Raw genomic sequence first — 25,318 nt, 5'->3', positions numbered from 1 at the left:
CATCACCACTCCCTATTGCCCACTTTATTAAGACCGACTATCTTTTGCTAATTATCACTGTACTTTCACTGTTGTTTTTCCAAAACCTAACCTACTTTACTTATTTATATTAGTTGCTGGTCCCTGTAAGCATTTGAGTTTGAGACTCCTATTGCAACTCATGATTTCAAACATTTTTAAAGTATGGGGATATCTTATAATTATGTTTTTGGTATCTGTTACCTAAAAGATACAAAGGAAAAATTCTATAGCTTCAGCAATATCTTTCAATGAATTTGTATTTTATAAATTACAATTATATCTACAAATATTTGTATATTTATATGTGAAGAGTAATACTGAGTATATGCATGAAGCACAAAGCACACACAGAGGAGTGAACCTTTTGTTCTAACTCCTAGATTTTCCCAGGGATCCATGAGACAAAGGTTGGGAATCACTGGTCTAGTAAAAAGAATTCTGGACTGGGAATCAGGAAACACAGTCTCTAGTTCCATCCTTGCACTGGATAGGCTATTGGTTGGTGATCTGAGGCAAATTAGTCAACCTTTTGGGGCACTGATTTTCTCTTGTGCAAAATGAATAAACTGGATAATTGTTGAGAACCTTTCCATTCATAAAACATAATAATATATGCCTTATGAGTCTTTATACCTATTACAAAAACCCAGGCAACTGGGACCTCCCCAAAGTGTACCTGGGTTTTACCTAAAGACAAAAGGTTTATTAGGGAGGGAACTGCCATGGAAAAAATGGAAACACAGGGAAAACTGCAACTCTACTATTTCCAAGTTTATATATAATTTTATATTCTCCGTTCCAAACCATGTTTGAAAAACTAGCAGTATATTTATGAGTAAACTATCTTAAAGACAACTCAGCATTATAGATATATTTCATTTGAGCTCAGATATTTGGGGTATAATTTTTTAGGCATATAAGTTTATGGGCTCAAACGTACATATTCTTTTCAGATCAAAGGCGACACTGTTTACAAAAGCACTTTGAACACTATAGTATTATCTAGGATTATCAGATATTATAATGCTGTTATTACCTGATAGTCCCACCTGACTCCAAATCCTGTGCTCAGAGCCTTTACTCCACCACTGCCGCCCCCAGAGTTTCTATGCTTAGAGAGAATAATGCCAGATACATAGATATGTTCAATGAATACTGATAAGTTTAAAATATTTGTGCTATAAGTCCATGATACTAGCACACAATAGTGTGTTTTTTCAGTATATATTGTAAAAGAAAACTAATACTATAAATGCACCCGGGGCATCACTCCATCTCACAGTATATTATATTGCCTTAGAATTTCCTCTGTCAGGGAAGCCTATAATAATAACTGCAGCAAATTCAAGTTTCTTACGTAATGCCCATTCTCACCTTCTTTCTTTTAACAGAACCCTGACTTTGTTCATGACAAATATGTGCCCAGTTAAAAATATTCATCAGATTCTCTGGTAGCCAGAGGTGGTCATGAAACCCAGTTCTAGGCAACGATTACAAGTCTTCTGGGTAGGACTTCCAGAAAGCTATGGTTCCCCTAATATAAAAAAGGGCAGACACCACTAGTATATTCCTTTTACTTTCATCCTTCCTCCCTCCTTGCCTAAAGCAGGGACACAATACATGGAAGAGGAGTGTCCACCTCATGACCATGATGATGAAATATACCGACAGGAAAAAAAGGAAGAAAGGGAGGAAGGAAGGAAGCCAAAAGGAGTGTGAGTTCTGCTGCCAGTCTCTGAACTTCCTGCTGAGAAAAAAATAAATCCTTATTTATTTTTATTTATTATTTAAGCTAATCTTGTAAATTTTCCATTACATATATCCAGGTACAATCCTAATATAATAATACAGAAATTGATAATCCCAAATTATCAACAGGAAGTAAAATAAGAATCTAATAAATATAAATTACAGTTTCTGTGGTATTATCATGCCTCTCTCTTGAACCATAGAGCTTTTAGATATTTTGAATCTTTCATTCCCTAGCATTACACTGAACCTAACTAAATAGATCTAGCTCTTACTGACCTGATCTTTAAAGACACTATAAAAATTCAGGGACATAAATTAATGGGTAATATAAAAACTGTTTACCAAAAAAATTGTTTTCCAAGAGTTTTGGGTGTCAAAAACCATATGCAAGTTTTGTTTTTCTTTGCTTCCTGATTCCAGAGCCTTCTGACCAACATACCTTAGAGCACTGATTTGCCCTTAATAGTTTACCAGTGTGCCAAGCTGCTGCTTCGGTTCACAGGTCTGGCGGGTAGGGCCTGGAGTGATCAAGCCCCTGCTGCTGCTGGCCCCCGACCACACCAGCCTGTCCACTTACCTCGGTAGACTCTGCAAACATTCTTACTGCCTGTGTGCAAAACCATGTGAAAAAGGCTGGGAAGTACTGCCCTACATGACAGCTAGATGCCATCAAAATAATAACAGCAATGGAAAAAAAAATTACCTATTACAATGCTGCATGGATCAAAAATTAGCTCACACACATCACATCATTTTATTCTCAGCAAAGTCATGAGTGGTCAATAGGGCGCTTATATTTATTATCAAGGTTCAGAGATGGTAATGCGCCCACTAACACACACTGCTAGGAAATGACAGAGCCAGGACTTTTGAATCAAGGATTTCTGCTCTAAGCCTCTGCTCTTTCTGACATAGCTCCCTGTATGATGGCAGTCCACATTTGCACAGATCTTTGAAATGAGTGTTTTGATTTCATACTCTGAAGAAAGTTCAAATGGTTTTCCTTTGTTTTCTCTTGTGACTGCCATGCAAATACTAACATATATGGAAACTGATACTCTCTTTGAACTTAGCAAGACTGAGAAAGCACAACACTAAATGACACACTTAGGCCGTACCAATTTTCTTTTTACAACTCCCATCCCTGACACCCTGAGAGCCAACCCTTGTTATTTTGTGTGAGTAGAAAAGAGAGTTTTTGCCCACCACTCTCCCCAAGAGTACCTATTAAAAAGAAAATAATACGCTGCCGTTGACCATGCTTAAGTTTTGCTTTGTTTTGCCGAACACAATTTCTCATTGCCCTTTCCATAAAAGGGAAGAATAGAGAGAAATGAAAGAAACTATCAAAAGTAAATTACACTTTTAACATATAAAAGGAAATATGAATTTTAAATATAGGGTAATTATTGTCGAGAGGTATTATTGAAATAAAAGGAATTTAAGTTTGCTACTACTATTTTAGAAAGCTAGACAACCAATAGATTTCAGTGACTAGATATAATATTTTAATTTCTTTATAGCAATGGAGAAACAAAGAGGATACATGCACCAAAACAGGAAGGTACGAGGAAACTCCTATAAGGAGCTATTATAGACAGATTCAAAAGCACAAGTAATATCTATAATATTAACCAAATATTAATTCACTATTCAGAAAGTGAGCATGCATGGCATAAAACAATAAGTTTAAGCCAGCAAAAGTTACAGAATACAATATGCAGTGGTTATGGAAGTGAGCCTGTGGCAGGTTTAGAATTTCATGTTTAAAGACATGGGCTCCAGATCCAGAACACCTAGGTTCAAATCCTGGTTCTATCACTTAGCAGTTGAGTGATGATAACATGCTTAATTTTTAGTACAGAAGAAGTATTGATTTCTTGATTCTATCAACAGTTAAGATTAGTAAAATTACAGCATTATATAAAAAGTAGAATTCCTATCTTGATTGCTTGTTTTCAATAGTACTTCTAAACTAAATCTCATCAACCACAAAATGTCCACAAGACATAGAGTAATTTCTGCCACCCAGTAGCAAGTAAGCTGAGATTATAAACTGGAATAACATAAATGCAACACTGTGGGCAAGTTCATGGTAAAAGCCAAACTCACCTAGTTCCATGAAAGGCTAAGCACATTTGGAAGACAATTCAATTCTTCTAGTACATACTGCGTATTCCATCCTATTCTATAAGACTGAGTCACCACTGCCTCAACACTATCCTATTACTCCTTATCCTGAGATGTAGATTAAACATTCTCTTCAGCAGCTAACTGTAAACATAAACCCTACTTCTCAGGACACATGACTTTTCAACATACTTAATAAGGGGCATGTCTACACTGGCCAAGTAAAAATCTACCTTCAGAAATCAAGTCCTTTTGGTGTCCACAAGGTTTGATCAATGCATGTGTGTTCCACTGGCAAGTTGACTTATGTCAAGTCTAAGTAGCACATCTTATCCACCCTGTTTGAACTGTACATCCAAAGCTAATCTAGAGAATTCTTCACAGAATTAGAACAAAAAATTTTACAATTTGTATGGAAACACAAAAGACCCCAAATAGCCAAAGCAACTTGAGAAAGAAAAACAGAGCTGGAGGAATCAAGCTCCTGGACTTCAGACTATACTACAAAGCTACAGTAATCAAGACAGTGTGGTACTGGCACAAAAACAGAAATATACATCAATGGTACAGGATAGAAAGCCCAGAGACAAATCCACACACATATGGTCACCTAATTTATGGCAAAGGAGGCAAGAACATACAATGGAGAAAAGACAGCCTCTTCAATAAGTAGTGCTGGGAAAACTAGACAACTACATGTAAAAAATGAAATCAGAACACTCCCTAACACCATACACAAAAATAAGCTCCAAACGGATTAAAGACCTAAATGTAAGACCGGACACTATAAAACTTTGAGAGGAAAACATAGGAAAAACACTCTTTGACATAAACCACAGCAAGATCTTTTTTGACCCACCTCCTAGAGTAATGAAAATAAAAACAAAAAATAAACAAATGGGACCTGATGAAACTTAAGAGCTTTTGCACAGCAAAAGAAACCATAAACAAGATGAAAAGACAACCCTCAGAGTGGGAGAAAATATTTGCAAACGAAGCAACTGACAAAGAATTAATCTCCAAAATATACAAACAGCTCATGGAGCTCAATATCAAAAAAACAAACAACCCAATTAAAAACTGGGCAGAAGACCTAAATAGACATTTCACCAAAGAAGACATGCAGATGGCCAAGAGGCATGTGAAAAGATGTTCAACATCACTAATTATTAGAGAAATGCAAATCAAAACTACAATGAGGTATCACCTCAAACTGGTCAGAATGGCCATTATCAAAAAATCTAGAAACAATAAATGCTGGAGAGAGTGTGGTGAAAAGGGAACCCTCCTGCACTGTTGATGGGAATGTAAATTGATACAGCCACTATGGAGAACAGTATGGAGGTTCCTTAAAAAACTAAAAATAGAACTACCATATGACCCAGCAATCCCACCATTGGGTATATACCCTGAGAAAACCATAATTCAAAAAGAGACATGTACCACAATGTTCACAGTAGCACTATTTACAATAGCCAGGACATGGAAGCAACCTAAATGTCCATCGACAGATGAATGGATAAAGAAGATGTGGCATAGATATACAATGGAATATTACTCAGCCATAAAAAGAAAGGAAATTGAGTTATTTGTAGTGAGGTGGATGGACCTAGAGTCTGTCATACAGAGTGAAGTCAGAAAGAGAAAAACAAATACTGTATACTAATGCATATATATGGAGTTAAAAAAAAATGGTACTGATGAACCTACTGTCAGGGCAGGAATAAAGATACAGACACAGAGAATGGACTTGAGGACACGAGAGGTGGGGTGGGAAGCTGGGGCGAAGTGAGAGTAGCATCGACATATATATACTACCAAATGTAAAATAAATAGCTAGTGGGAAGCAGCCGCATACAACAGGGAGATCAGCTCAGTGCTCTGCGACAACCTAGAGGGGTGGGAAAGGGAGGTGGAAGTGAGGCTCAAGAGGGAGGGGATACGGGGATATATGTATGCATATGGCTGATTCACTTTGCTGTACAACAGAAACTAACACAGCATTGTGAAGCAATTATACTCCAGTAAAGATGTATAAAAAATAAATTTAAAAAAAAACAAAGCTAATCTAGGTAGGAATGTATACTTCGTATTATAAAATAAGATGTCTCCAAAATTAAAAGATACACTAAAATTTCCACAATTTCTTATTTTTTTTTACCTTCAACTGCTAACTTTACAAATTTTCCTAATATAAACACGAATGTACAGAAGTGTTTTTAAACATGAAATCACATTTAAAAGCAAGAAAATGCACTATCCTGAGCAATCATAAAATAGAGAAACCAATAAAGAATGAAATTCTGGGTCAATAAACACCTTGAGCGAATATCGAATGAACACTGACTGCCTGACCTCAATTCTCAAAATAATACAGTAACACACTAACGCTGCAGAAAGCTATCCAAACACCCTCGTTAAAACACACCATCTTTGTTGTCTGTTTCTGGAATTATGTGTGTTAAGAATAACTTCCAATTATACTCTCCTAGCGTTCAAATTGACTTTGAATCAAATCACTGTTCTAAGCTCTATATAAACCATATTAAGCCTTTCTAAGTCAATATTCATTGATAGCCAAACACACACATGGAATCACACTCAGTGCTGTACCTTAATGAAATGGGAACAACTCCCACAAGTTTTCCTTAGGTAGATTTTAAGTTGGCAAGCAGGTTCTGTACTGGGCAAGGAAACGTTTCATTTCTGTGGGAAGTTCATTCGGTTTCCATCTTGTCAGGGTTTCATTTTCCATGACCAGGCACAGGAAAGGTCAGCAGTGGGCACAAAGGAAAGCACACATGCACGGGATGCTCAGGTGGACAGAGACACAGCCTGCTTCTGAGAAAGCTGGGTGCTCCCCCCAGGGAGGCGGGACAGGGGACAGGAGGAAAAGTCAGATGATATGTAACCTCCCTCAGTTGAGCCTTCCCCAGTGGAGAGGTCTACATGCCCCACACACACATATCCATGAATGAATGGCAACCTGGTATGTTTTTAAAGTATTTACATTTTACATGTAAGTTTTAATAACTTCTCACTCTCAAACAGGCCCAGGCTCAATCCACACTACTAGCAATAAGCTTTACACAAAATATAAAGAATATTGAATTTGATATGAAACAACACAAATGAATATCTCCGTAAGTTATATCACAGTTCTTACTAGAAGTGAAAATGGTTAGATTTTAGGATATTTAATTATGTATTTCCCCCAAATCAACAGCCTACTTTACTGGGATGTTTGGGGATTATTTTGGATACTACCAATTAATTCAGATTCAAGATGAAATATGAGAAGTCAAAATATGAAACTATTCTTGAAAATGGCAATTTTCATCCTATAACATTGTACAACATCTTAGGGAAACAGGTTTTTTGTTTTTGTTGTTTAAGTTTGAAATGACAATCTCAAAGAGAATATGTCAACAGAAATCCTTTGAATAGGATGGATGCACATCATTTTATTTTTCCTTAAAGATATTACACCCTGTGAGTATTTTGCTATTTTAACAAGGCTTAGGCTCTAAGAATATGAATACTGACAAGCAACTAGAAGGCCACTTCACTACCACAACTGAAAAAAAAAAAACCAAAACCTACAACAAAAACCTCTAATCCTAAAGGCTGGCTAGCATTCATCAGGCCTTATGAAATTCTGAACAACTCTAATGAAGATGGTTACATTCTATTTCCAAATGCCTTTATTTTTAAATCTGTTTTCTGTATCGGTGATGTTTATGTCCTCTATTTGTGTTAAACACTCACCTGTGATTTTCTGCAGCAAAGGTGACAAATCAGACTCCTCACAAAAGACTTGAGCCAACGCTTTCTTCACTTTTTCTTCACCTTCACCCAGGTCTTTGTCCACTGAGAACTCTCCACTGACAGAATAAATATATATCAGGAGGACCAGCAGCTCTTCGGGGCTGTAGTCATCATTAGTCCTCTGGTTTGAAGGCTTAATCATGGGAAGCAGCTGATTTAACACAACAGACATTGTTGACTCCCCAATGCTCTGAAATAAAAGGGGGGAATAGGCACATATGTCAGTCTTGTACAAAGATGTAATTTATGCACTACATCAGCCCAAAGATAGCTTGCAAACAAGTCTGTGATGTTCACTGACTGGATTGCTTTTTATTTGTTTGTTTCTTGTCCTGGAGAGAATACTGCAGGAAATTTGGCATTAGAGCTGTTGTTTTGAAAGATCTAGTTCATAAAATGGCTAGTCAAGTTGCATACCCTTTTCGATTATCTTACATATTGCTTAAAGAAATAAGAGCCCATGTGTTTTAAAAATAAAAGTGTAAGTACTTCAGATGCTAGAAATTTTAAATAAAAATAATATATTTGTAACATAATATGATTAAAAATAAAAACATGCCAGCACCTATATGCTGACATTCCTTCAGAGGAATTACTTTGGATTTTATAGCATATTCTTTTAATATTCTTTAAGGTGGCAAATATTAGTCAGAATAGATTTTTTTTTTATAACAATGAAAAGTTATTTTCTGCTAAATCTGGTCAAACTGGGTAATGACACGTCAGGATATCTTTGCGTTAGTCTGAAGATAATTCACCTTTAAACTTTAAAAAAAAATGTGCTTTTAGATATTCCACCAGTTTCCTGAGTGATATTTAGCAGAGAATTTCAAAATTCCTTTCACGTGATAACAGCATTGCATTACTGAGTTAGCTGCATAACTTCCAATGCACTATGCACATTTCTAGTACAAATTCTGAGGTTTTTGGTGAATAGATAAATCCCCATTTTAAACAATGTGATTTAATTCTACTTATAATCTAAAATAACCCTGTAAAATAAAACTCAACTATTTGTATTTATATTAAAATCAGGGGCCAAATGATCACGAGTTACAACTTTCACGTTATTCATTCAGAAGCATTCAGTGAGCATCTACTATATTCCAGGTACTACTCTGGGTCTGGGGAAGACAGCAGTGAACGAAACAAATCCCCTGCTATCATAGAGCTTAAATTCTAATGGGGGAAAACAGACAATTTAAAGCTAAGGAAGTAAAATATACAGTATTTTAAATGGTGGTAAGAGCTACGGAGAAAAAGCAGGAATGAAAGATGGGACTTAAGGGTGTGTTTATGTCGGTAAATATGCACTATTTTATTTTTTAATTTTTTTAGACCATAGTCTTTTATTTATTTATTTATCTATTTATTTATTTTTGGCTGCGTTGGGTCTTTGTTGCTGCGCACGGGCTTTCTCTAGTTGTGGTGAGCGGGTGCTACTCTTCCTTGCGGTGCGCGGGTTTCTCATTGCGGTGGCGTCTCTTGCTGCGGAGCACAGGCTCTAGGTGCATGGGCTTCAGTAGTTGCAGCACATGGGCTCAGTAGTTGTGGCTCGCGGGCTCTAGAACACAGGCTAAGTAGTCATGGCACACGGGCTTCGTTGCTCTGCGGCATGTGGGATCTTCCCGGACCAGGGATCGAACCCGTGTCCCCTGCATTGGCAGGCGGATTCTTAACCATTGCGTCACCAGGGAAGTCCCTGCACTATTTTAAAGAGGAAAAGCCGTGTTAAGAAGGGAGTACTGGAATAAAGAAAGACCTATAGAAACTCTCTCTCTCTGAATGAAGTTGATGGCAAGCAGCTGAATGTGGTTCTGTATTGGGACGACTCCCCAAAATGAGCTTTTCAAGTCATTTCCACACCTGGGAAAATCTGGACATATCGTCTCAAGGTTAAGTTTCATAATTATATTTTTTGGTACACGAGAAACAGCTGTTACCATTTATTTCCACTAAAAATCTTGGATGTTCACAATGTACCAAACAAAAATAAAATGGAATGACTAAAGTACAAATGGAAAAGAACAGAATGGAGATTTTACTGTTATGCGGTGACAAGACATGGTTTATCAAGTATAAACATACCCACTTCTCAAAGGAAATGGCTGAAAGGTTTGAAGGCATCCTAGGACTGTCCTATAGCCTCAGGAGTCTCTTGGGAGGAACTTTCAAGTGTTTGTTCTTTACTTTAAAAGCTGCCGGAAAGCAATTTAAAAGAAAGGAGCTGTGTGGCTGGCCTGTTAAAAGAAGGGCCATGGGGGCGGCAGCTTTCGCTTTTTATTTTTTACCCTATCACCAACTCCTTGGATGACATTAAACAGATTCTTTCATTGCTTTATATCCCATTTCTAAAAAGCAGGTGTATACATCAAGTATCTGTCCTATAGGAATCCTCTGATTCTCTCCCCAGAGCAAAAAGATTTTTTTTTTGCGATAGTTATAAAAAGTAAAACAGGGCAGGGTAGTCATCATAGTCATTTAAGAAGATTCACTCACTAACATCTGGCCATCAGAGCATCATTTTCAAGTTATTGATCTGTCACTGGAGAGCAAAATCCCTCCTCAGTGTTACTGCAGCAGACTTCCATTGGCTAGCTCGTACCTCTGCACACCAATTTCTAAAATTACACTTTAATCTGCTTAATGCATCCGAAGAAGTTAATAACTGAGCTGAATACAAAGCCAAGAATACTGATTAGTCTTAAAGAGGCATTAGATATTGTGGAAATAAAGAGATTCCGTTTCAAAAAGCCAGATTCCAATCTTGACTGTTCCACTAGCTAGTATTTTAACCTCTTTCGATCTCAGTAAACTTCTTAGGATGTCTTCATCTCTAAAATTACATGATCGGACTAGAGGGTGACTGAGTTCTTAAGTCATAGTTACGCTAACATCTCCATTTTTACTTTCTTCTCCCCCTACCTTAAAAAATTACCATTGGTGGTAGAAGGCAGTGAATCTCGCTGTTCGCTACACAGCAAAATATATCAATAAATACTTGAAAAAGAAAAGCCTAACTATAGAAAGAAATGTAGATGCAGAAATATTGTAGATATGTGTGTAACATGGGCTGATATACGTTCACGTATTTCCAAACTCTGTCCACTGAGAAGATCTAGAAGTAGTTACATTCCAGTAGCAATGAGCACTCCAGTGGTCAGATCTTAGTTTCTAATATCATTCTCCAATAATAGGAACCAGAGATCCTTGGAGAAATGGCTGATTCTAGGGATGGGGCAGGGAAAATACAAGAAGAACCTGGAATATCTTGTAGTGCTAGAAAGTAAGGAAGTCCTTAGAAAACAAACAAATGGGGGCATGTCAAAACGACACAAGAGACAACTGGGAGATCTCCCAGTGGTCAAAGCTGGAACGATTTGCACAAGAGAATAACTAAAGTAGTAGTAGTAATGGATTATAACCCAAAGTATAAAATAAATATGCATCACTCCACATTGGTATGAATAAGTGGTTGCATTAATTAATGTAGGAGAAGAGACAAATCTTCCTTAACAGAAGAATTCCAAATAACTTATCTACATAAGATACTTCTCCTCCTGGAGACAGAACTTAATCGCCCCACCTCTTAAGTGTGAGCTGAACATAGTGACTTGCTTCTAAAAAACTGTGTATGGAAAGGGGAAGGAGGAGTGGCTTTACCGTAGTCAGAGGATCAAGGTTAACATCACCAGTGATAAGTCACATTGATATCACGTGTCCCAAATATGATGTGATGAGAATCGCACTTTACTTTTGCAGTATTCTTCTCCCAAGCCCATAACCCCATGACAAAAACATCAGATAAATCTTAATTGAGGGTCATTCTACAAAATGCCTGACCAGTACTCCCTCAAAACCGTCAAGGTCATGAAAAATAAAGAAAAAATGAAAAACTATCACACACCAGATGAGACTAAGGAAACATAATGACTAAATGTAACGTGATATCCTGGATGGGATCCTGGAACAAAGGACATTAGAGAAAAACTAGTGAAATCAGACTGAAGTCTGGAGTTTATAATTAATAGTAATGTACCATGTTGGTTTCTTAGTTTTGACAAATGATTGAGGATACACAATAGTGTAAGATTTTAACAGTAGGGTGAGGGGTATACAGAAATTCTCTGTATTATCTTGGCAAGTTTTCCATAAATCTAAAGCTATTCTAAAATAAAACATTTATTGGAAAGGGAAGAAGAAGGGGAGGGGAGGAAGGGAAGATAGTAAGAGACAAAGCCACGTACATTTTGATCTCCTTTCTGTCAGACTGAAAATTCCAAGACAAATGATTTCAGCTCAGTATGAGGAAGAACTCCTACAACCAGAGCCAAGGTAAGAGACTGACTCAGGAAGCAATGAACTTCCCATCAAAGCAAAGGGAAGCAGGGTGATCTGGCAAGGATGAAGCAGAGAGAATCCCATGCCACCTTGGCTTAGAAGGTGAACTAGACCTTCCTAGTGCTATCCATAAAAGCATGACTCCAGACTGGATGCATACCCATCCTCTGATCTTCTCTGTTCTTAGAATGAAACCTCAACAAGAAGGAAAGAAAACATCCTAGATGAAACTTCCTAGACTGAAACTTTTTTAAAGGTAAAAGAAAGAATCTGAGGTGGATTAAAAATGAGGCGATGGGAGTAAGATTTTATGCCTGGGTTTGAATTCTGGCTGTACCACTTACTAGCTGTATGACCTTGGGTATGTCTCAGTTTTCTCATCTATATAAAATGGAAAGAGTATCACAAAGGCCTGAATATCAAGCAGTCCCAAGCCACAGGCATTTTCATAATACTGGGATGATTGCTTAAACTACTTTGTGGTTTAAAATAGAGTAACCCCACAAAGGGACAGTCTTTGTAAGGACTCAAAAGTAAGGGGAGGCCCTCTTTTCTGAGGGCTAATTCTAAGGAAAGCACTTTCCCTTACATTTGAGGATACACAATAATAGTTTTTGTTTCATAAGGTTATTCTAAAGATTTAATAATAGGAGTCACAAAGCACAGTGCCTGGCACATAGTCCCTGATAACTACTATTACTATTGGGTTGGCCAAAAGGTTCGTTCGGTTTTTTCCACAAGATGGCTCTAGTAGCACTTAGTTGTCTTTAACTTCATTCGAAACAATTTTGTTAGATTGTATGTGACAGCTGTCATATCAGCACACATTTAAAAAAGACTTATCAAATTTGGTGAATTTTTGTGTAGCCATTTTGATATTGAAGATGAAAGAAAAAAGCAACATTTTCGGCACATTACGCTTTATTATTTCAGTAAAGGTAAAAACACAACTGAAATACAAAAAAAGATTTGTGCAGCATATGGAGAAGGTGCTGTGACTGATGGAACGTGTCAAAAGTGGTTTGCGAAGTTTTGTGCTGGAGATTTCTCGGTGGACAATGCTCCATGGTCGGGTAGACCAGTTGAAGTTGATAGCAATCAAATCGAGACATTCATTGAGAACAATCAACATTATACCACGCGGGAGATAGCCGACATACTCTAAATATCCAAATCAAGCGTTGAAAATCATTTGCACCAGCTTGGTTATGTTAATCGCCTTGATGTTTGGGTTCCACGTAAGTTCAGCGCAGGAAACCTTGACCCTATTTCCGCATGCAATTCTCTACTTAAACATAACAAAAACGTTCCACTTTTAAAACAAATTGTGACGGGCGATGAAAAGTGGATACTGTACAATAACACGGAATGGAAGAGATTGTGGGGCAAGCGAAATGAACCACCAGCAACCACACCAAAGGCCAGTCTTCATCCAAAGAAGGTGATGTTGTGTATATGGTGGGATTAGAAGGGAGTCCTCTATTATGAGCTCCTTCCCGAAAACCAAACGATTAATTCCAACAAGTACTGCTCCCAGTTAGACCAACTGAAAGCAGCACTCGGTGAAAAGCGTCCAGAATTAGTCAAGAGAAAACTCATAATCTTCCGTCAGGATAACACAAGACCTCATGTTTCTTTGATGACCAGGCAAAAACTGTTACAGCTTGTCTGGGAAGTTCTGATTCATCCACCGTATCCACCAGACATTGAATCTTTGGATTTCCATTTATTTAGGTCTTTACAAATTCTCTTAATGGAAAAAATTTCAATTACCTGGGAGGCTGTAAAAGGCACCTGGAACAGTTCTTTGCTCAAAAAGATAAAAAGTTTTGGGAAGATGGAATTATGAAGTTGCCTGAAAAATGGCAGACGGCTGTGGAACAAAAGGGTGAATACGTTGTTCAATAAAGTTCTTGGTGAAAATGAAAAATGTGTCTTTTATTTTTACTTAAAAACCGAAGGCACTTTTTGACCAACCCAATACTACACAACTGCTACTACTACTATTGCCTACTACCCCACTGACTCCCTTCTTACCCAGCAGAAGTGATTAAGATGCTTGGTAAGAGAATGAAATACCTTCCAGGAATAAGAAGTTAGCAGTCTCAAAGGAGGCAGGAGCAGCCTACAAATACTGGATGTGTAATCACATCTTGGAACTTAACTGCAAAGTTAGTCAAAGGTTAAAGGCAATATAAACATTATTAAACACTGCCATTAAAAAAGCACACAGAGTAAACCACAACCAAAGGAAAAAAAATGGCTTCTTTATAAAGTACCAGGGATTAAATTTCTCATTCATTTTGATATAAATGGGCCTACTAGTAGGAGGTGGAAGACTGGAGCTGTGTCTGGAATGACAAAAACTTTTTTTTTTTTTTTTTTTTTAATTCTGCAGACTGGGGCTTCTGTTATTTTTGAATGAATCCCCAGTAACTCCATACAAAAGGCCCTCTGTAAAATGCATGTTGTCTTTAGAAAAGCCAACTTTGGGGCTGAATTAAGACACCTCTGCAAAGTCACAGTCAGTCTCTGTGCTGGTGACCTCTGCAGGCATGAGGTGCAAATGGGCCACATGTAATGCGGCTGCAGAGCAGGCCGGTGGCTCCACACCTGTTCCTCTGGAATGCGGAGCCTGCAGACACGTAGGGGAACTCTAAGCCACTCGAAAGTGCTGCTCTGCAGAGAGCCCATCTCTACAATTCCTCCAAGCTTCCGCTCAGTTAGCGGGTGGGTGCGGGCTCAAGGGGTGCTGCCAGGGAGTGCCTAAGGCCCTTCTGCCCCAAATATCACTTGTGTTAATGGCCTTTGCCATTCTTGCATTAATACTTGCCACAAGGCCTTAAATTCCCAAAACTAAAGCCACTCTGCTTCTTTGGGGAATGGGGCTTACATGCCTCAGGGAAAATGCAAAAATGTAACTTGGTGTGTATAAGGATAATTAATTGCTGCTCTCATGCATTCATCAACGAATATTTATTGTGCACATACTATGTGCCAGACACAAGATTCAAGGAACTTACATGAGAGTGGGGATAGGAGCAAACAGTCATGATGATGCAGTAAATAAGTGCTTTAGTAGAGGTATTCATTTACTTTGGAAATAGAGCAGAGCAACACCTAAATCCTCAAAGAGGTGGTACCTCAACTGACTCTTAAACAATCAACATCTAATATCAGGGAGGAGCAAAGCTCTGAGAAATGAGTGGTGGGATAGGATCCTTCGTTCCTTCCTTCAACAACTATTTAATGCACACTTACTAAGTGTGTGGTAGGCAGAATAACACCCCCTCAAAGAGACCTACACTCTTGTCCCCAGAACCATAAATATGTTATATGACCAAAGGGACTTTGCAGATGTGATTAAAGTTACAGAACTCGAGATGGGGAGATTATCCTGCATTATCTGGGTGGGCCCAATCTAGTCACATGGGTCCTTAAAGTAGAGAACCTTTCCTGGCTGTGGTCAGAGAGAGACGCAATGATGAAAGGTCAGAGAGAAGCACAGTGCGTGTTTTAAAGATGGAGGAAGGGAGCCATGACCCAAGGAATGCAGGGGGCCTCTAGAAGCTGGAAAAGGCAAGGAAACAGATGTCCCCTTAGAGCCTCCAGAAAGGAATGCAGTGCTGCCGTCACCTTGATTTTAGTCCAGTGAGACCAGTGTTGGACTTCTGAGCTACACAATTATAATGTAGTAAATTTCTGTTGTTCTAAGCCACTAAGTTTGTGGTGATTTGTTACAGCAGCAATAGAAAATTGATGGAAGTGGTTTATGTGAGATAGGGCATGTGAAGCTCTGCATCAGGCCCATAGCCCAGTCAGAGAACCTGGTAAAAAGTAGGGCTCCATAAATACCTGCCCAATGACTAAACAAACAAGCAAGAGCAAGCATGAATTGGTTCCTGGGTGGTAAGTATTCCATCCGTGCCACTAGGGGACCAGTGAGTGCCTTCAGGGTTGTCAGAGAAAAGGAAGGCACAGAGACACACCAAATTTAAAATTTGCTACTTAATAATTTGCTCCCTAATTGGCTATTTAAATTTGCCTAGAATTAGTCCAAAATCATGCAACTGCATAAGCCAATATTTATCAGGCCCAGGATAATCATATAGGACAGTGAGTTTCAAAGTGTGAGCCACAGACCTGAGATCCCAGAGACCTTTTCAAGAGGTCCACAAGGTCAAAACTATTTTTATAAAAATATTAAGGCTTCCAACACCTGTTCTCCTCAAGATTGAGGACTATCAAAGAAAAGGGGGGATCGCAACTGAGCAGGAGGTCCCTCGGGTACAAATTCTTTCCACGTCCCCTGTTTCTTGTTTGTAGGAAATAGGCTTCATTCAGCCTCCTTGACCTTCCCTGAGTTCCAAGGGGCAGGTTCAAAGAATTACTAATCAGGGAAGGGAGGGAATACAGAAACAAGGGAGAAGCAGTCAAGAAACAATAGTGCAGCCTTGGGTAAGGGTCCTGGTTCCTCCTCAAGGAATATACATAACAATATCTTTGAACTCTTCTGCAGAACTAAGGCCTCTGCCCAGGTGGAGGATGGTAACTTCAGGCTGAGCACAAGATTCCTGGAGCATCACCCTGATACCTCCCCACCAACAAATCAGAAGAAAGTCACACACCCTGCAGCCCTCATCCCCAACTTGGCCTATAAAACCTTTTCCCCCAAAACCATCAGGGAGTTCAGGGTTTTTGAGCACAAGCCACCCATCCTCCTTGCTTGGCCCTGCAATAAACCTTCCTCTGCTCAAAAAAAAAAAAAAGAAAGAAAGAAAAGAAAAAGAACAAAAAATACTAAGGTATTCTTTGCCTTGTTGACAGTTGCACTAATAGTACAAAAATAATGGTGGGTAAAAGTACTGGTACCTTAACACAGATCAAGGAGAGAGGCTCCAAACTGTGATAACATTGCATTCTTGAGCACTGTGCTATGTACTTACAGTTGGAATTTTTTAAAAAGCCAGTTTCACTTAAGAGTGATCTCGATGAAGCAGTGAAAATTATTAATCTTACAAAATCTCAAAGCTTAAATAAATGTCTCTTTAATATTCTGTGTAACAAAATAGGAACTATGCATAAAGCGCTTGTGCTATATACTAAAGTACAGTGGTTATTTTGAGGAAAAGAACTCGTGCAAGTATTTGAGTCATAAACTGAATTGTTCCTCTCATGCAATATCATTGTTACTTGAAAAAATTTCAGATAGAAAAATTATAATTAAAACTTGGGTATTTGGCAAGCATTTTCTCAAAAATGAACAAAGTGAGCCTGTTTCTTCCAGGAAAACAACTGACATATTTATTGCCAATGATAAAATTCTGGCTTTTAAATTAAAATTCAATTTTTGGAAAACTTGTATCTGCCACTGCCAGATTTTCTATACTTAAAGACTTTTCTGACGACATCTACGGCGACGTTAAAAATGTGATTTTTTTTTCTTTGAATTGCACAATGAAATGTGTCAACGTTTGGAAGATCTGCATACCTCAGTGAGCCAATGTTGTTCAAATGACCCATGCATGATGTAAGGAAATCAGGCATAGGCAAAAGATCCATGCAAAATGCAGGATAGACAAGTGGATTTTAATGTAAAAGAGTACAGAAAGCTCACTGATACACTTTCCAATTCCACATTACAAATTACCTTTAAGAAATTACTACTTGTAGAGTCAAGGTATGGTATAAAACACAATATCTGCAAACATGAAAAGGCGATCAAAATATTCCTGCCTTTTCCAACTACGTATCTGCATGAGGCTGGATTTTCTTCAAATATTACTTCAACCAAAACAACATACGGCAGCATATTGAATGAGGAGGCAAACACAAGAACCCAGCTGTTTTCTCTTCAGGGAGACATTAAAGAGATTTGCAAAAATATAAACCAATGCCATTCTCACTTTTCTGTTTGTTTGTTTTGGAAATACAGTTCTTTTTTCATAAAATATATTACTTATGCTAGCTTGTAACAGGCTTGTTATTATTTTTAAAGGAATTGATAAATAAATATTTTAAACTATTCTCAGTTTTAATTTCTACTATAGTAAATACTAATATTTACTGATTTAAGGGATGTCACATCCTAAAAAGAAAGCTCATTATTTTCTACGGTCTTTTCCCCTTCTCATGCAACATAGGTCCTTTAAATCAGAGCTTCTCAAAATTTAATGTGCATGTGGATTACCTGGGGCTCTTGTTAAATGCAGATGCTAACTGACTAGGTTTGGGGATAGGGCTTGAATATTCTGTATGCCTAATAAGTTGTCAGGTGATACCAATGCTGCTGGCCAGTGGACCACATTCTGAGTAGCATCTGGACTGGATCACTCAACAATTTCTAGACTGCAGTGTGTATGGGAAACAAACCATCCTGTTTGAGTCACTGTATTTGTGGATTCTCACCTTAATCTGAATATTAACTAATATAACTCATAAATCTACATCTCCAGCCAAATTTCTCTCCTTTGCTTGCTGCCCATACAGTCAACTGACTATTGGACATCTCCACTTGTATTGAATATATCTCATCTGCAAATATAATTCAACATGTCTAAAACTGATATGAAGATTTCTACCTCACTCTCTGTTCTGCAGTCTGTATACCATACTGTTGTGTGGTACCATCATTCTTCCAGTTGAACAAGACAGAAACTTGGAGTCTATCACAGCTTTCCCTCATCCCTGCCACATCAAATCAGCCACCAAGTCCTGATGATTTTATATATGCCTTCCTCTACCGCCTAGGTTGCAACTACTCTTATCTCTAGCCATGATTTATCTCATTCTGAACCAAAAATTTGATCTCCTTAAAGTTATTTCATGGTTTCCACTGTCTTCAAGGTAAAGCTTTTACAGGACACATGCATTTCTTTTAGCTTTGTGACCCTAATTAACCGTTCAGCCTCATCCATCATGAATCCTTTCCTTACAGGCTACATTTCAGTTTTGCTGAACTACTTGCATTTGCCTCTGTGCTTTTGTACATGCTTATATCCCTGCCCAGAATGTTTTTCCCTCCTTTCCACCTGGTCTCACAATTCAACTAAAACATTATCTCCCCCGACTTTCCCTGTGTGTTAAGTGTGCCTACTTTGTGATCCCTGAAAAGACTCTACTTCCCTCTACCATGGCTCTTATCACCCTGAATTTAATTGTTTATTCATGTCTAGCCCCCTTCTAAGACTGAAAAATTCTTGATGGCAAGAACCCCATCTTACTCCTAATGGTTATCTCCAGCTCAGTCCTTTGAACATAGTTCAAAAGTATACTCATCTCTACAATGAAGTAGTTGACATCAGAAAAAGAGAAATGAACATTTACAAGGATATAATTAATGATTATTTCATTTAATCCTCCTGATTACCCTGTAACATTGGGCATTATTATTTCACAGGAAGAAACTGAGGTTGAGAAAGGTGACTTGTCAAGGGTGTCAGCTGATGAATAGCTGAGCTGGGATCCAACTTAAGACTGTCTTCCTCCAAAACCTACATCTGATCCACTACACATTTCCTCTCCAGTGCTTCCCAGTCAGAGGGAAATCAGAGTTTGTGGGGAAGAGGAATCCAGAGCCTTGAGGCAGGCTATGATGCTAGGATTCTGACTGGGAGAAATCACCAAGGGAACTCAGCAAATAAGACAAGTCAGACAGAGCAAGAGCAGCAGTAGACCAACTTAGCACGTCAGAGGCGATCTACTGACTTACAACTCTTTAGAGTCCCCACGTAAGGTAGATGACTGGCCCCAGAACCTCATTCAAGGTTAAAAATCTCTGGTGGAGAGTTATGTACTTCCAGTCACAAATGTTAAGGCAGAATTTCTCATTCAGGGTGTCTCCATGCCATGTTTACCCTGTACCCCCCTAAGCCTAAGGGACAGCTGGATGGGGCTCAGGGCAGCCAGTGCCACTGGGCCAGTGGCTTCCAGTCCTGTGTAGCTGTCAACCCAGTGTGTCCTTTACAAACAGCATAATTTTCTATGTATACCTACAACTATGTAAAAAAAGGATGGGACATGCTGAAGAGATATGCACAAAAAGGAATCAAATCCTGAAGTCATCAAAGAGGGTGGAAATGGTCTCCAGGAGCAGCTAATTTAAAGATGGTAGACTGGGACCACGGCATGGGCTTCAGATGAGAAGCAGCAGGAATAGGGTGGTAGATCAACGGTGTGGAAGTTGAGCAGGCTCAGTTCCCTTAGCAAGAGAAGTGGGAAGAGGGTAAGACACAAGACAGAGAAGGGCAAAGATCATTCAGGGCCACATAGCCCATTGTTAGAACCTTTGTTTTTCTTCTGAGATGAAAGGGGTTTTGAACAGAGGAATGGCATGATCTATGTTTTGAAAGGCTATCATTCAGGCTGTGGTGAAGAGAACAACAGACTTTAGAGAGGCAAGGAAAGCAGAGACAGGTGAAAACAATCTCAATAATCCAAGCAAAAAAAAATGGGGCTTGGACTGAGATAGGCACATTGGAGGTGGTATGAATTGATTGAATGTGGAAATATTTTGAAGCTAAAGCCTGCACAGTTTACTGATGGATTGAATATGAAGTATGAGAGAAACAGAAGAGTCTAGAATTATTTCAAGGTTTTTGAAGAGGTTCTGAGTAGGAAGAGGTGGTTCAAAGGAGATAACAGAGGAGGCAGAATTGGAGTGAAATGTATGAATAGGACAGATACAAATATTTCACAAAGGGGGATGGATGTATGAGCTCAGGACAGGCAGAAAGGGACCAAAATGAATGGCAGGATTCTGGAGAGAGCAAAATAATGTCATAGACAAGAAAGTTGGAAGAATGTATCAGAAGACAATAGAATAAGCAGGCGTAAGGTAGCACAATGAGGCTGATCTCGAAGTATGAAAGTGTTTCCTAAAATTTATCCCTCTAAGGGGCACTTGGAACTTGCTGGCACTCTGTGTCTGTGGAGCAAACGATTCCCTGGCACTGGGAAATGGTGAAATCCTCAGCGTAAGTGAAGACAGATTCTACAAACTTTCTCTCCCACAGAAAATGCCCATGAGAGAAAACCTGTAGTAGAATCACACAGTGAAATAGTACACAGCAATGAGAATGACCTCCAATTTCATAAAACAACAATATGGATGAATCTCACAAATAAAATGTTGAATGAAAGAATCCATAACAAAGAACGTATTATACAATTCCATTTATGTAAAATACAAAAGCCAGGGAAAACTATCTATGTTTTTAGAAGTTCCTACCCCTTGAAAGGAGGGAGTAACAGGGAGGAAGAAAAAGCAGGGCTTTCAGGGTTGCTGGTCATACTGTATCTCTTGACTGGGTGCTGATGACACAGATGTTTTCCGTAAGGAAAAATTCATTGAGTTGTACTTTTCTACAGTATTATATTTTACTTCAATAAAAACTTCTTAAAATGCCATTATACCGGGCCACATTTCCTGCATCCTGGGAAGAACAGAGCTATCTATTTAGAGTTCTTATTACAAATTAGCATTTACCCAAAGCAAGAGCAGGAAAATATAAGAAGCTTACAGGAGTTATCAAATTATCTAATTTGACTGCACTTACCTTCAGCTACGGGTAAAGGCTAGGGCCTTGATTTCAGAGAAAGATGGAAAGAACAACTTTTAAAGGCTGTTCATTTTAAAACACACATATGTTTTAGGGGGGATAGAAACTTTTTTTGTAATGTTTTTTCCCCATCTCTTGGGAAATGATGTTACGCTGTGCTTCAAACAGAACTGCCAAGTTTAAGAGGCCCTTTTCTGTACACAGGCCAGCTGGGCCTTAAGTTGCATGAAACGAGGGACAAGCTACTTCTTCAGAGAGCAGAACAGAACACCACAGGGAGTTGGGGACCGTGCATCCAACAAAATCTCCAGCCATTTGTCTTTATCTGGCCACCTTTAATGATTTAAGAGCCCTCTCTGCCATGTTATCGTCAATCAATTACAATGATTGAGCAGTATCTAAAAAAACCAGAGTTTTTAAAATGCAACTATCCGTGACCTAAATTTCCTGCTGATTCTGTTGGCCCCAGGTTAGGCCAGTTTGTCTATCATCAAGGGAGCCAATAAAAATAATAAAAACAGGTCAATGCTGGGCTTTCTGAAGCCTGTATAAGAATATTCACACTCCTCCAATCAGCGCCAAGTCAACATGTCCACTCTTTGCTTGAGCTCTCGATAAATCCTGTTCTTACTAACAAAATATCCCATAGAATGTATACGTTATCTAAAAATCCATTTTTTTTCTTCCTTGCTTGCTTGCTTTTTAATCTGGCTAAGCAACAATTTCACAGCTCTTAACAGGCAACTGAAAATGATGTCATTTTGTTGACTCCAGCAAAGGAGTGCCATTTTGGCAAATTAGGGGATATATGAGAAGATGAAAATATAAATTTTAGCTATCTTAATGGAGAATGTGATACTGCACTTCAAAGCCTGTGAGAGAATTTGAATTCCAGGATCCACAGAGCAAAGCAAAGACTACTGAATGGGGAGGAGAGAGAAAAATGTAGGGCAGGGTGGGAGGGAGACGCAAGAGGGAGGGGATATGGGGATATATGTACATGTATAGCTGATTCCCTTTGTTATACAGCAGCAACTAACACGCCATTGTAAAGCAATTATACTCCAATAAAGATGTTAAAAAAAAAAAAAAGTGCAGTGCAGTCAAGGGTAAAAGAGGCCAGCTTAGAGGTTGCCTGTGAAAACCACAACAATTATCTTAAGTATTATTTCAAAACATTTTGTATCACTTGACAGGAAGTAAGAAGGAAAGGGCGCTGCACTGTCCAAGGCCTCAAGCCCCTTTAGGAAAGTGACCAGCAACACAAAAATTCTACTCAGTAACAAAGCACCATTCCTCACATCCACGACCTGCCTGCAGAAACCCGTGAGCTGGGTGGCGCTGGGACAAGAACTCAGGGCTTCTTCTCCCAGAAGCACCCCGACCATAATTTCAGCAGGCTGGGCCATCTTATTCAGAAGCAATTCTGGAACACTCTCTGCTCCAGAAGGGAAGTTTGGACAAACTCCAGAAGACGCCTAAGTGCCAGATTGGAGACACAGAGGCACAATCGTGAAGGCAGCCAACTTGACTTGAGTGCTCTCTCCTTTCCTTTCTCTGACTTTGCCCCTCCCTTTCTCCACCAAGTACTCAGAACTCACTGGCTTCTTCCTAGCACCAGTGAATGAGCCATTCCTCCTCTAAGAAATGAATGACTGGATGGCCAAACTCTTCCAGGAGAATTCTGCATTTTAAAAGAGGAGAAGACAGACAGAATCTAAGAGGAAGTGAGATGACTCTTTAATGATCAAATTTCTGGTTCAGTGGTAGCTGGGCAGCAATCACCTGTCATAGAAAGTCTTTCTAGAGCTCCTCAAATCACATTTTACAGAAATTAGCTAAATGCCATAGTATAGATTCAGAAGGTAAGTATCTCATTTCCTTAAAGAGACAGTATGAAAGGGTGTGATTTAAGTCCCACTCTACCATTTAAAAGGCATTTAACATCTCTAGGCTTCAAGGTCTCGGTAAAAAGGAGGATAATACCACATCCCTCACCACAGACTTTTAGCTCAGACTCAGACTTTCATGGAATATCAGTGAGATGAGCACTTTATAAAGTATAAAGCAGTTTGTACTTGCTTTACTACTACATTTATTACTACTTTACCACATTCTTCACCAAAGCCATATTTCTATTCAGACAGAGGCCTGGGGTCCCAGATGCACTTATGCACCTCCGAAGATTCAGCTGCGCACTGCCCTCCACCACCTGGACTTGGCCACTTGTTGAGCGGTGTGCTTACGCCACTGCTACACTACCTCATCTCCACGCTGTCAACGCTCTCAGGCTCCCAACTTGATGGCTCCTTCATCGCTACCTAGTGGAGGCCACACCAGCAACATGCCCACATCCAACCCAACTAGCCCCGTGGAGGCTCTGGCCTCCCTCTTGGTCACCCTGAGAACACCACCTGAAAGAAAGGGCAGTTAACACTCCTTATAATAAACTTTAAGACCAATGAAAGGCAGGGGGACTGGACAGAAGTGGCATGAAGTCTTAACCTAGCTCCTCCCCTGCAAACAAGTACAAGCAGCAAGAGCGCTACATACAGCTACAACCAGCTGTGTTTCTTGGGAGGCAACGGCCAGCTCAGTAATGCACCCTCTTGTATCTGCTTTACTTCCTTCCTTGACTCATTTTCCTTTTCTCCTCAGTATTGCTGCTCTGCAATTCCACCTTCTTCCCCTTTTAAAGCATTTTCCTATAACTTTTGCCTCAGACTCTCTTTCCTAGGAAAACAAGACAAAGATAATTAGAGAGGCCGCAAAGATGAATTAGGCAATAGAGGGTCTTGATATTGCCTAAGTACTTATAAGTACTTGATATTGCCTAAGTACACATCTAACACTTGATAAGTGTTAGAGAGAGAGAGAGAGAGAGAGAGAGAGAGAAAGATGTGGCCACAAGTGTATATTTTTAAAATTTTTGGAGGAGAAAGTCCTTGAGGAAAGGGGAAATCTCTGTCTGTGCTTCTGTAATCAATGAAAAATAAACATTAACCAGTGTGATGAAAAAAAGGATCTAATTGTTACTTTAAGACTGATGGCATTTTAGTCCCGGGGAGCTTTGGAGTGCAACGAAGTCTACACTCCTTGTACTGACGTGTAAGGCCCTCCAGGATCAGGCTTGCCTCCCTCCCCACCTTTACCTAGTACCACTCCTCTTCCCACCCCCTTCCCTCAGTCTGTTCTGGCCATGCTGGTCACCACCATTCAGTTCAAGAGTCAGATCTGTGAGATCTACAATCTGAGTAGAAAACTCAATGTTAGACAACTGCTATGAAGTACATGTTACCCAAGGAAGTAACAGTGATTATTTTGGACCTGCACTATCCAATACAGTAGCTGTTAACCACATGTAGCTGGTGAATGTTTATAATGTGGCTAGTCCAAATTGACCTGAATTGTAAATGTAAAATATATACTATATTTTGAAGACTTAGTACAAAAAGTAACATATCTCATTAATAATTTATTTTATCGTATTGAGATGATAATTTTTTGGTTATATTTGGTTAAATAAAGTATATTGTTAACATCATTTCACCTCTTTCCTTTTATCTTTTAATGTAGCTATTACAAATCTGAAATTACATATGTGGCTGACATCGTAGCTCACATTATATTTCTATTGGACAGTGCTGCTCTAGAGTCTACTACTTTCACCAAACCTCGAAGTTCAA

General features: G+C 39.0%; 1 protein-coding gene across 4 annotated transcripts in view; it reads right to left on the bottom strand.

Annotated features, from left to right (window-relative positions):
- The window catches only part of SCFD2 (sec1 family domain containing 2), a 394,904-nt gene that overhangs the window by 222,668 nt on the left and 146,918 nt on the right, over window positions 1-25,318 (bottom strand). For all 4 annotated transcript variants that reach the window (XM_082390564.1, XM_082390565.1, XM_082390563.1 and 1 more), the window contains exon 5: window positions 7,672-7,921. In XM_082390564.1, the coding sequence (XP_082246690.1) occupies window positions 7,672-7,921 (250 nt within the window). The remainder of the gene's footprint in view (window positions 1-7,671; window positions 7,922-25,318) is intronic.

This window comes from Balaenoptera borealis (assembly GCF_965194805.1).
Source record: "Balaenoptera borealis genome assembly, chromosome: 4".
In the NCBI taxonomy this organism is placed as follows: Eukaryota; Metazoa; Chordata; class Mammalia; order Artiodactyla; family Balaenopteridae; genus Balaenoptera; species Balaenoptera borealis.
Note: the sequence above shows the minus strand (reverse complement) of the source record. Positions and strands in the feature narration are given on the sequence as shown.